The sequence below is a fragment of the Bactrocera oleae genome, chromosome 3 (genome assembly GCF_042242935.1).
Source record: "Bactrocera oleae isolate idBacOlea1 chromosome 3, idBacOlea1, whole genome shotgun sequence".
NCBI lineage: Eukaryota > Metazoa > Arthropoda > Insecta > Diptera > Tephritidae > Bactrocera > Bactrocera oleae.
Genome location: NC_091537.1, coordinates 77,433,280 through 77,444,812, shown reverse-complemented (window position 1 = coordinate 77,444,812; position 11,533 = coordinate 77,433,280). Strand labels below are relative to the sequence as shown.

At 33.0% G+C, this 11,533-nt stretch overlaps 1 protein-coding gene across 2 annotated transcripts in view; it reads right to left on the bottom strand.

Moving 5' to 3' along the window:
- Positions 1-1,312: 1,312 nt before the first annotated feature.
- Positions 1,313-11,533, bottom strand: part of LOC106625689 (uncharacterized) — a 41,996-nt gene continuing 31,775 nt past the window's right edge. For both annotated transcript variants that reach the window (XM_070106967.1, XM_070106968.1), the window contains 5 exons: positions 8,688-8,837; positions 4,452-4,541; positions 3,786-3,932; positions 1,620-2,140; positions 1,313-1,552 (listed from right to left, as the gene is read on the bottom strand). In XM_070106967.1, the coding sequence (XP_069963068.1) occupies positions 1,929-2,140; positions 3,786-3,932; positions 4,452-4,541; positions 8,688-8,837 (599 nt within the window). In that variant the 3' untranslated portion in view covers positions 1,313-1,552; positions 1,620-1,928. The remainder of the gene's footprint in view (positions 1,553-1,619; positions 2,141-3,785; positions 3,933-4,451; positions 4,542-8,687; positions 8,838-11,533) is intronic.

Genomic DNA, 11,533 nt, shown 5'->3' with positions numbered 1-11,533 from the left:
CAACGGCAGGCCAGCTCTTTCATCAAAGATCGATCCTATTGAGCATCTCCTCAATCATTGCTTTCTTCAAGCGTTGTACAGTTCTGCACATTAAATCCAATAATGGCCAATTGAGAAACAATTAAAGGGCTAACGCAGTCATGTGGTTTTTCTTAGCATGAAACAGAAACAGACCTATTTCTTATTTATATATTTAAATTTATGTGCAGTGAGTAGTTTCGAGAACAGAAACTACTTTGATGAATAAATATTTCTTGCAACTATCCTTGAAAGTGAGATTCAATAAATGTTGATCTTTATAAGATAATATAGTTCCTTGTTCTTTTACATCTCCTTTCATAATGTAAGCTAAGTTGATGGTAAATTAAACAAAATTTTATTCAAAAACTGATAAAAGTTGAAAGTTTCAACAGTTTTACTGCCGTTGGACCAGCAGTTCTGCTTCAAGCAAATAACTAAATATATTTGGAAAGCTACTCGAGCTTTTTAGGCTTAACTTTTGTGTCTGTTATTGCGTACTTTCATACTTTCGAGCTTTGACAACTTTATAGCAAAGCTTACATCTTGTAAAGTATTCAATCTGAGCGAGCCAGAAAAACATATTAAGAGTGCAAATAGTTGCTAAATATATTTTACATGTAAACTAAATTAGAAACCAAAAAAATGATAACATTTGCTACATCATAGCTGTAATACCCTTCACAAGAGCATTTTTTATAGCATAAATGCGAATAAAATGATCTTTATCTTGATTTTGATTTATCGGTTTATATGGCTACTTTCTTTGGATATTGTAGCGAACCATTAAATAATAATATATGCCAAATTTCTTGAAGATATCTCGGCAAATAACGAAGCTTTGCATACAAGCACTTGATTCCGATCGTTCAGTTTGTATGGCAGCTATATGCCATGACAAATGAGCAGCATCTTGGTGAGGAAAGGACGTGTGCAACATTTCTGTTTGATATCTCAAGAACTGAGGCACTAATTCGCATATATACAGACGAATAGACAGACGGACAGGCATTACTAAATCGACTCAACTCGCCACGCTGATCAATTATTTATATACTTTGTAGGGTCTCCCATGTTGTTTTTTGTGTGTTACAAACTTCGTTTCAAACTTAATATACGAGTATATAAAGTACGTGGCTCTGCTGATAAATAAGGCTTTTCAAAAAATAGTTTGTACCTCTGTAGCGCTTATGCAGAATGGCCAAGTTAGTACAGCAATGAAAATCCTACTTACCGTCATGAGAGGAATTGAATTGAAACTCAAATAACTTTGAAATTTTCTATGTAATTCTTATTTCTAATAACAATTCAGTACAAAAATAAATACATATTTTCTATGCAAAATGCTTGTCTGGATTTAAAACAAAAACTAATCAAGTTATTGTATTATAATTAAGCACTCTTAACTAAGTATCTGCTAGTAGCATTTTCAGCATCTCTGATTAGTTTCGTATAAAATACTAAGCTCTGGCTGTTCAACTCGCTTGTTATAATTCCAGGTTGAAAATGATTTCAGCGAACACTTTACGTAGTCCTGTAGGAAATAAAATAAGCAAAATTTTAATCTCCGCAACTCATTCTAAGAATTTAAGAGATATTACCTTACTGATATATCTTTGAATTCCTCTTACTTCATGGTTTCTAATAATAGCAATACTGGTTTTCAACTCTGAAATGTTCATCTTCATCTTATTCTGATTGAATTTACCTCCCTCTCTCCTTGGTGACATTTGTTAAGACTGCATAAAATAATTTGCGCCTTGGACCGCGACGTGATCTAGCCTGCTTAATCACCTTCTTTTACTTCATCTCTCAAGCTTTTCAAATATTGTATACTAATAATACATGATAGGAAGTTGTCCCCGCTTGAGATGGTGCTGCGGTAATGTTGAACTACTTTGATTGCTCCACTATATTAAATAACGAATCACCCGCCAACGCTCGTGCCTCCTGAGCAATATGTGCAATCCTTGTGTGAGATATACCAAACAACCCGCATAAAGACGTGAATTATGATTAGATGAAAAGGCGCTTGACGAATTCAGTGCAGTTGAAACCAGTTGCCCAGCTGACTTTGTACCGCAGAGCACATTGGACGCCATTTCGGACTTACAAGGTGAAGCTGAAAAGCAAAACAAAATTTTTTTTCAAAATACTAAAAAAAGTAAATACTAAAAAAAAACGAAAATGCGCGTTGGTTTTTTGAACACATACTGGATATATCGTGCTCTTGAGCTTATGATTTTATATTATTATCAGCAAATTTAATATGTACCATATACTTGTTATCCTAGCGATCAAAATTTTCTCTTTTCACGATTGAATATAAAAATTGCTTCAACATTAGAATATTGGCAACTTTTGTGTTTAAATGCTAGCTTGCATTGGCAGTGGGATGTTGCTGAGAACTGACTGCTTAGCCAACAAAGAGTCAAAATTTGCTCATCATCTAGACAGGCATATAAGACTGAAGGCAGTTGCAAAAAGAAAACTGACAGTAAAATGCTTCACACCCATCCAGTTTGGCAAAAGGCAATCGGAGGACGTTGACATACTCTCAGCTTATATACTTTTGCTTTTGTAATGAAAAACTATAATTCACATTTGTGTGCTCAATCTAACTGTGTACGTATCTTTATACTTTCCGCAATTACCCGCATGCAAATGCATTTCCTGCACTTTTGTCTTCCTCTGCGGTGTGATCGATTTTGACAGGCATAGTTGTAACTAACAGCATGTGCTGGTAAGCTTGTAGTGTTGAGTACTGCACGATTATTAAAGAGAGCAAGTGAACGTCACCCGAGAGTAAGTGTCACCTCAAGTGGCATAATCGTTTATCATATTGCCATAGTTGAAAGTGTGGCGCTTTTGTTGAGTGCAAATCGTGTATAAAACCATTGAAATTAAAGACATTGAAAACATGCGTTTTTTTTTTTGTCAAAATAATATGAGGAATACATGAAATCAGAGCTTATTGTCTTCTTTCAAATATGGAAATTTAAACATAACTTCTAATGCAAATTTTCAAATGATCTAAAATGGACAGCAAGAGATAACAACTGCTAAGTTCTATAATTGTTTTCAATTCAGTTGGCACTTGTTGATCGCTATGGAGATATCATTTTTTAAATAGAAAAGTGCAACCACTAAAATAAATCATTTTAAAATTTGTTTCAAACTGAGTCGAGATATTGACCTTAGGAACCAGTACAGTTGCGTAAATCGTAACTCTTGATTTTCACGTGGGCTATCTAAGTACGCCGCTTTTTAATCGTAGCCTCAGATATTCTGCGCCTGTGTTTGTTGGTAACAACTGATCATAAAATATATTGAAGCCAATTTACCATTTGGTGTGAGAATGCTGCCTTGCGGTACTCAGAATCGTTGCACCTGACATAGAACGACTAATTATGCAAGTAAAATTTTGGAAGCTTAGGCCTATGGAGATGTCAGACCTTGTTTAATGCTTGACGGACATCGGTAAAACAATATTTGAAAATTTTCATGGCATTAGTCATAAAGTGTCGTTACCGTGGCATTGCTTAATTATATTATACAATGAAGCCTTCAGAACCCAAGGTAATTCGAATTGTTTCTGTTCTGGCTTAATTTTATCTCAGCACATTTCCATTAGGAAGGGAAAGGGCAGAGTCTGAACATATCCTCAAGATCTTGACAATCAGGCTGATATCGTTTCCTGATAACGCTAATGAGGTGATTAAAGCTTTTTAAAGGAATATACTGCAATATTTCTCTTATGTACTCACATTGATTATACTCTCTCCCCGTGCTGTGATTCTGTGAATTCCATAAGCTCGCTGTTGCACCAATATAAACATTATTCGAGGATGATGACGATGAAATATCTGCGATATTCGATTTTGTGCGGTGAACTTTTTTACTGAAACGTTGATCTATTTTGTCGACGCAAATACCCATTAGAGTTGTAGTTGTCATTTTGTAAAGAAATAAAATAGACGTATGTAATAAAATGTCATAAAGGTAACATACGCATATTGATATATTTATATATTGGTATACTCATATATGCACTTTCATTCCAAAGTACCATTCACAAAACAACAATAAAAATAAAGGATGCAACAACTTAAGTGACAAAAGTAGCAATGCTATGGAATAGTAAATATGACAAGTTGATGCATTAAGCAGTTAAGGGCATTGCTCATGTAAGATAAATACAAGGATAAATGTTAAATGAAGCATAAAGGTCTTCATTTTATAACTGTATGCTTAACAGATGCCGAATTCACTTGAACAGAAAAACTTTATCTGTATGGCTTGTTGTGAGGAAGAGGACATGCGAAGAGTTTTGGAGCAGCGAAATTAACTTATATGTAAGAAATAATTGTTTCAAAATATTTGTTTATGTAAATTTATTTTTATTTTTTTCGGTATATAGCATTTATACGCACCTTTGTTGTTGTAGTTCGCAACCACCACTGGCACGGTATTTAGCGCCAATGTCGGTGCTACTGTGGTTACTGTCGTTGTTTGCGGAACATCTGCAATGCAAAAAGAGGAAATATTGCGCAGAGGTAAGGAGAGAGAAAAAGAGTAGAGTGTCGCATAGTATATGAATTAAAGTGGAAGATGCATAGTTGACCCTTTCAGTATTTAGATAAGTAGACGAATTAAATGGAAATCACATATATATGTATGGCAAGATTTTAAGATGTTTGGTTATTCGGTTTTGAAAAATACCTATTTTAAATTGAATATATTTGTAATAGTAGTTTTTATAAAGTTATCAAGAATCGGATATATAAAAATTTTAGTATTAAGTAAATAAAACGTAACGTAGAAAGTATTTGTATAAAACGAAAGCTTAAGTGTCTCATTCCCCCTCACAACAATAAAATTGAACCAATTGGGAAATACGTCCAACTAATAATTAGTACAATATTATTTATTTCACTATGATAAAGCGAAAATATATCAACGTCTGTACCACAAAAAATGTTTATTGGAAAGTAATTTTTTAATATTAAATTTTATTAATACAAATTTAATCTTTTAATATAGAAGGTCTAGTAAAAAATCTGCATTCTTTTTATACCCTAAACATGGTATATTAAGTTTGCCAAAATATTTGTAACACTCAGAGGGAAATATCGGAGACGCTTTAAAATATAAATCTAAATAATAAACGTGACGAGCTGAGTCGATTTAGCCATGTCCGTCTGTCTGTATATACGTGAACTAAGCCTTCAATTTTTGAGATATCGTAGTAAAATTTTGCACACATTATTTTTTCTCGAAACAGCGGCTGATTTGTCAGAACCGCCGGTCTCGGACTACTATAGCATATAGCTGTTATACAAACTGAACGATTGGAATCAAGTGGTTGTAAGGAATCTTTGGCATTTATGGAGGGTACTACAGCTTCCGTGCGACCGAAGTTAGAGTGTTTTCTTGTCTTTCATTAAATTGAAGACTATATTTAAAATAGTTAGAATGATCTGATTGAGATGAAATATACACAATTTTGGGTGAAATAGAAACACACGTTCATATTGGCAAACAAAAAAAGCTTCTCTGTGGCGATTTTTTTAATTTCATCAGCATAATTATTCGTAGAAAGGACCATGTAGTAATCACTTGCTGTCAAGTCTATTTGGCCAAAACTGGGCCTATTCTATGCAATTGTTTCTATGTGCTTCAATTGTTGCCAGTACTGGTCCGAATTAAGAGTTCGGCCGTAGGGGAGAAGTTTATAGTAAATAATTCCCGCCCAATCTTACCAAATATATAGCAAAACTTTCCTGACAGTCAATTATGGGTTGACTATCGTTTACGCCGCCTCACTACGACTCGACCATGGCTTAATTGACGTTGTCGAAGGTGAACCACTTTTCATCACCAGTAACCATCGGCATAAGATATGAATCGATTTGGTTGCGGTTCAGCAGCGATACGTAGATAAAAATTTAGTCCATGAGTTTTTTGCGGTAACTCGTGTGGCACGCATCCAGCGGGTTTGTTTTTGTATCCAACCTTGTTAAAATGGTTTCAAACTGTCTTTCGTGCAATGACTAGCTTCTAGGCAACCACAGCAGTGCTTACACGACGGTCGGACTTAATGATTTCCATTATTTTATCAATATATTTGGCAATTGGTTTTCAGAAACTAAAATTTCGCATGATTGAAAAACGAACGACGAAAAATACGTGTGGCACTTGGGAACTGCCGCAGTAAAGCTATTGCATAGCATTTTTTTATCAACTTATGCAATTATAATTATATATTTATTTTTATTGCAGTTTCTTTTCTTCTTTGATATTTTATTAAATTCCATATTTTTATTTGCCATTAAAAATATTGTATCCTAAACATGGTTATTTTTGCGTCACCCTGCTCTGTCTCTTCAATTTATTTGTTCTGCTTGAAATATGCGAAAATACGCCTAAAATTATGCAAACATTTTGCGCATACTTTGCAATCGTGTTAGGTTTATTTCCGTTACGGAAATTTTCGATTTAGTCCCGCGCTCAATGCCCGCGATAGAAGCTATGCAATAGCTTAAAATGTTTATTTATTTATTGGTGAGTGCAGAAACTTTTCAACCAACCTGTATATCAATTATTTTCAAACCGAAATCTTTTGATTTATTTACTAACACCGAACTTAATAATTAACACATGCCTTCAATTCTCAAATTGGCTAGCCACACAACAACTTGAGTGTTGACCTAAGTGGCTATGGCTCCTGCCCAACATATCAGGTATACAAGTTTAAAGTAGCATTTGAACACCTAAGAGTATGCTTTGATTGTGAGTATATGTATGTTCACTGTACATACCATATGTACAAGTATACTACTGTTCAACTCCATTATAATTAGTGCCACATTATTTATGCAATACTAATGGGTTGTTGCCAGCTAAGACACAGTCAAGTAAGTCTACATAGAGATGATAGACAAAGAAAATTGCCCAAAAACCACAACCAAGTTTGTAAATATGTAAAAAACTATTATTGTTGAGCATTCACACATTAAATTCTATTTCAAGCCACTTAAGGTTCAAGCTTTCATATAAATAGTTAAATAATACATTATATGTTTATAAGTGTGGCTTGCTAGCAGAAGCAGAAACAAGTTGATGTTATTCTGGTTAAGTATTTGTTTGTGTTGCGTTGCTTGAAGTAAGCAATAAAATATTTTAGCTGTTCTGTTTGTTCTACCAATTTCATTTATTACCTCAGAAATATTTGTTTGTAATTAAACAATTTCATAGTCTAGAATACAATAACCATATTGAACGGTATACAGTAAATACTTATTATTAGAGACACAATGTAAGTAATTTCTTGTACATATATTTGTAAACTTAGAATATTTTTACAAACTTCTTATTTCGACTCAGGCATTTTTAATTTCTGAAGGATTAACTATAATAATTGTGGATGTAAATATATATGTAAGGTGGCCCTGAATAATTCCGCGGTTTCTACAACTCGCAAGCATTTATTGCAGTACGAGTATGTTATCCAGTAAATTTAATGGGCTTAATTCACATTATGTCACAGTATTTCAGCAGTTATGAATAACTTATATAATTCCGACAAGTGAAATATACATATTTCGAGCTTAAAGTTTCAAGTATACATATATAATAGAGGTCATTCGATCATTCTCAAGGTGATAGAGCATTTAATATATTTTGATGTGGGGAATATTACTGACCAGTCTATTTTCCTGCCGCTCACGTATAGATCATTACAAGGCAGACCTTCTATGGATGGGGTTATAAGCTGGAGCCTATAGCATGTTTATGTTCGCAATATGACAAGCAATAATATGTAAGCTTTCTTAAAATATTTCGCATCCAGCAAAGGTATTTTTCACTACAGAAACGTTGTGTATTTAAAATGTTGATTACTTGCTCGTATAAAATTAATTACTCTTTTGCAGTAATTGGACGCTCGTACGTATTTTTTATACAATTAGGTGCAGCGTTTTCGTTGGACAATTTTTACTAAATAAATGTTTTTATCAGAAGCTTGACTTTATCTCTGATCACATTTGACCCGAACTGATGTATTTGAACTACGCGCACTAACAAAATCGGTAAATAATACAGATTGGTACTACCTATTCGTTTGAAGTTTAGACCCCATATGTCAATTAGTGTGTTTTTGGCAGCTGTTTGTTTACGGAGCAAAAGGTTTGTCTGGTGATGTTTATCATAAAAAAAAATGTAATAATGAGATTGCTTGAAATTTTGTGTTTACAATGGAATCATCGGTAAAAATATTACAGAAGTGTTTTTTGAGGAGTCACGAACACAAGTACTTGAGTGGCACAAAGCGTTCAGTGAAGATCGTGAATACGTCCGGGTCATTTAACCTCTGCTAATGATGATAACATCGAAAAAGGTAAAGAAACAATCTAGCGAATGGCGCTACAAAAATGAGCCCAAACTGAACGCCATTTCAGCCGAGACTTATAACAAGTGTCTGTTTTGAAGGTGAAAATAAAGATTTATATTTTGTAAATTTTGTGCAAATGGTGCCTAGTTTATAGCCAACGCTCTGTCAAATTTAAATTATTGTATCGTATATTTTAAATCCGCATATTCTCGAGTCTTTCTTATACATGTTTGTTTACTAGCATTTGCTTTTTCATATAGGTATATTGTTCACTTACGATAAAGTTTAATTGTGCCATCTGTATCGCCAAGAGAATTCTTCGCCACGCAACGATATGAACCAAAGTCCGCTGTGTCAACATCTTTTATGGTTAATCGCATCGTTATTTTGTAGCCAGTCTCAAATGTTTCGGATGCAAGGTGTTCACCTGCAAAACCAAATCGAAATATGATGTGTTAATAAGATATTTTTCTATAGGTAAATGTGTTTGAAATTAGGTCTCGTATATTTGGTTAAAAGCAAAGCAGTTTGCTCTATTTGCCCCAAATAAGTAAATTTTACTCAATTAAAGGTTGGAGAAAATTTAAAATTGATAAGGATTACATAAGAATCAAGTTTGTGTTAGGTACTACATTAGTCAAGGAAACATATTGATATTTCTACGCAAAGGTACATAAATATAAATATATAGAAAACAAAAAAATAGCACGCGCCTACGGACATAAATAGTCAGTGTGGACACCATTCAATTTCGTTTTAGGTATGAGTATAATGGACATATGTATGTATACCCTTTCTCAGTGATTATTTCGGAGTATTTCAAGAGAAATGCAGTGACAAAAAGTAATTCAGCAGTGACCGACCATTGCTGCCTATTAGTAAGCGTATTTAGGTTAATTGAAACAGAGCGACTATGTTAAGTAAGATAAAGTTTTGTTGAAAGGTTGAGGTATGATAAATTGATGCTGGGGGTAAGAAAAAAATTGTATAAGATAAAGTAAGATTTATTAGCGAGTAAAAAAGTTACGCACAGTTGCAACCTTGATGAGCTCTCTATATGACTCCAACTACTACAAAGGTTATCGAAGTCATTTTACCAAATTTTTTCACAGTTCATCTATTCAAACATTGAAAATCAATTCAAATGCTTATAGAATTAAATTTTCGTAGTAGGTCTTATTACTAATATGTAAGAAATTGAAAATATTTTCAGTTAAATATTTACTCGTATTTATTTAAATCGGTTCCAAAATTTTAAAATTCTGATTTCGTTCCATCTGAACTTAATTTACTTTGCAATTTTAATTTATTTGAGTGCATGTGTGTCACTCAACCACAAAAATGCAATAAGTTCTTGAGGTTTTGTCGATTGTATTTGCATGTTACTACAAAATCACTAAAAATATACACATACACTTACATTAGGGTAACGCAAAAAAGTTTCTATCGAATTTATGGGCTTAAATGAATTACTTGCGGGAGTAAATCTTTTTTATAACAGCTCGATTGTATTTTTGTATCTTGAACTGCATTTTTTGATTATTTTCATTTTTCTAAGCTTTTAAATATATGAATTTTTAAATTGAAAAAATCCTCTTTGAGTAAAAGGTAGAAAATATGCTCTAAAAGAATTCGCGAAATAAAATTGTACGGCTTTTGGTCCACCCTTATATCCATACAAACTTATTGTCTATATGGAAAATAGCAAAGTAACCAGAAACTTGACAGTAGTGTTACGGGGTCTATTTGATTTAGTGTGTGCGAATCTTAACATCATACTCGTATATACATACATATGTAAATTTAAAAGCATACTTACTCCTAACCTTTGCAAACTTCAGTATATTTAATATAAATAAATGTATATTTAAATTTTATTATACACATATATATATACCTTATATCAAATAAGAGCTACCTATATTATATTCTACAAATCTGAATTGTGATCGAAGGTTTGTTTTGCAATTTTGGCGGAGTGTTAAAATATATTTCGTATTTTTTCTAATAGTGGATGACTCTTAAATATATTATGTGAAAATGTTACGAGCGAAACCGAAAACGTCTATAAAATCCACAACAGAATTTTGGTAGAAAACTGCATGGGTTGCGCTTCGAATTGCCGAGGCCTACTTTGAAATATCATCTCTTATCGCTAAGTTGGAAGATCGAAATAATTGATGTATCAGCCTGTATGGCAACTATATAGAATAGTAAGCTTAATTTTCTTAAAAGATTTGTGTTTTTCATTTAAGTAACAGCCTTTTAGTTTTATCCCGTTCTACCTTTTATGTCACTTATCTGTCACTGTGTGTACGAGAAGTTAACTCAATATTCCAAAAACTTTTTCATCTAACCATTATCGGTTTTGTCATTTGCTGTATTTATCATCTCTTTTCCATATACATACTCGTATATTTAGTGGCTTTGTACGTGTATATATATTTTCTGACTTTACTTCTTCGTGGCAATTCAATGTGCAGTCGCTCGGAACTGATGATTTTACGAGTCGAGCGGATTATTTAAAACAATCGCGTCGCTCACAGATGGACTGTATCCATGCTACTATACCTTATTTTTTCTTTACTCTACTCGCAATTATTTTATATTTTTCATTCTTTTCATTTGTGTGTAACTTTTTGCTGGTTCTTATCCCTGTTGGAATTTAAATATGTGTGGATGTATTTGAGTGTGTTGTTGTCCATATGTCTGAATGCGGTTAAAACTGGCTGACATAATTTTAATTAAACGTCCGTTGCACTTTCCGTTTCAATATATAACAGCTATGTATATATTTGCAACAATAGTATTTAGAGTTATAAAATCACATGTTAGGCAACGGCTCGCAAATTGCGCACTCTATACTAAATAATCTTGGTTTCGGTTTTATAGCAGATAAAATGATTTTGCATTTTGGAGAAGCTTTAAAGAGCAGTTAGCTTAATAAAACCACAATTTTGTTCATTAAGTTTATGTTAGTTGAAAATCAAATTCAATTAAAAAAAGCGTTAAAAGTTTACAGCGTGTGGAATACTACTATCGTAATACTCATATATGAATATTAAAAAAAAAATGTCTAAAATATATGCAGTTATTCATGCATTATATTTGATTTCCATTTTG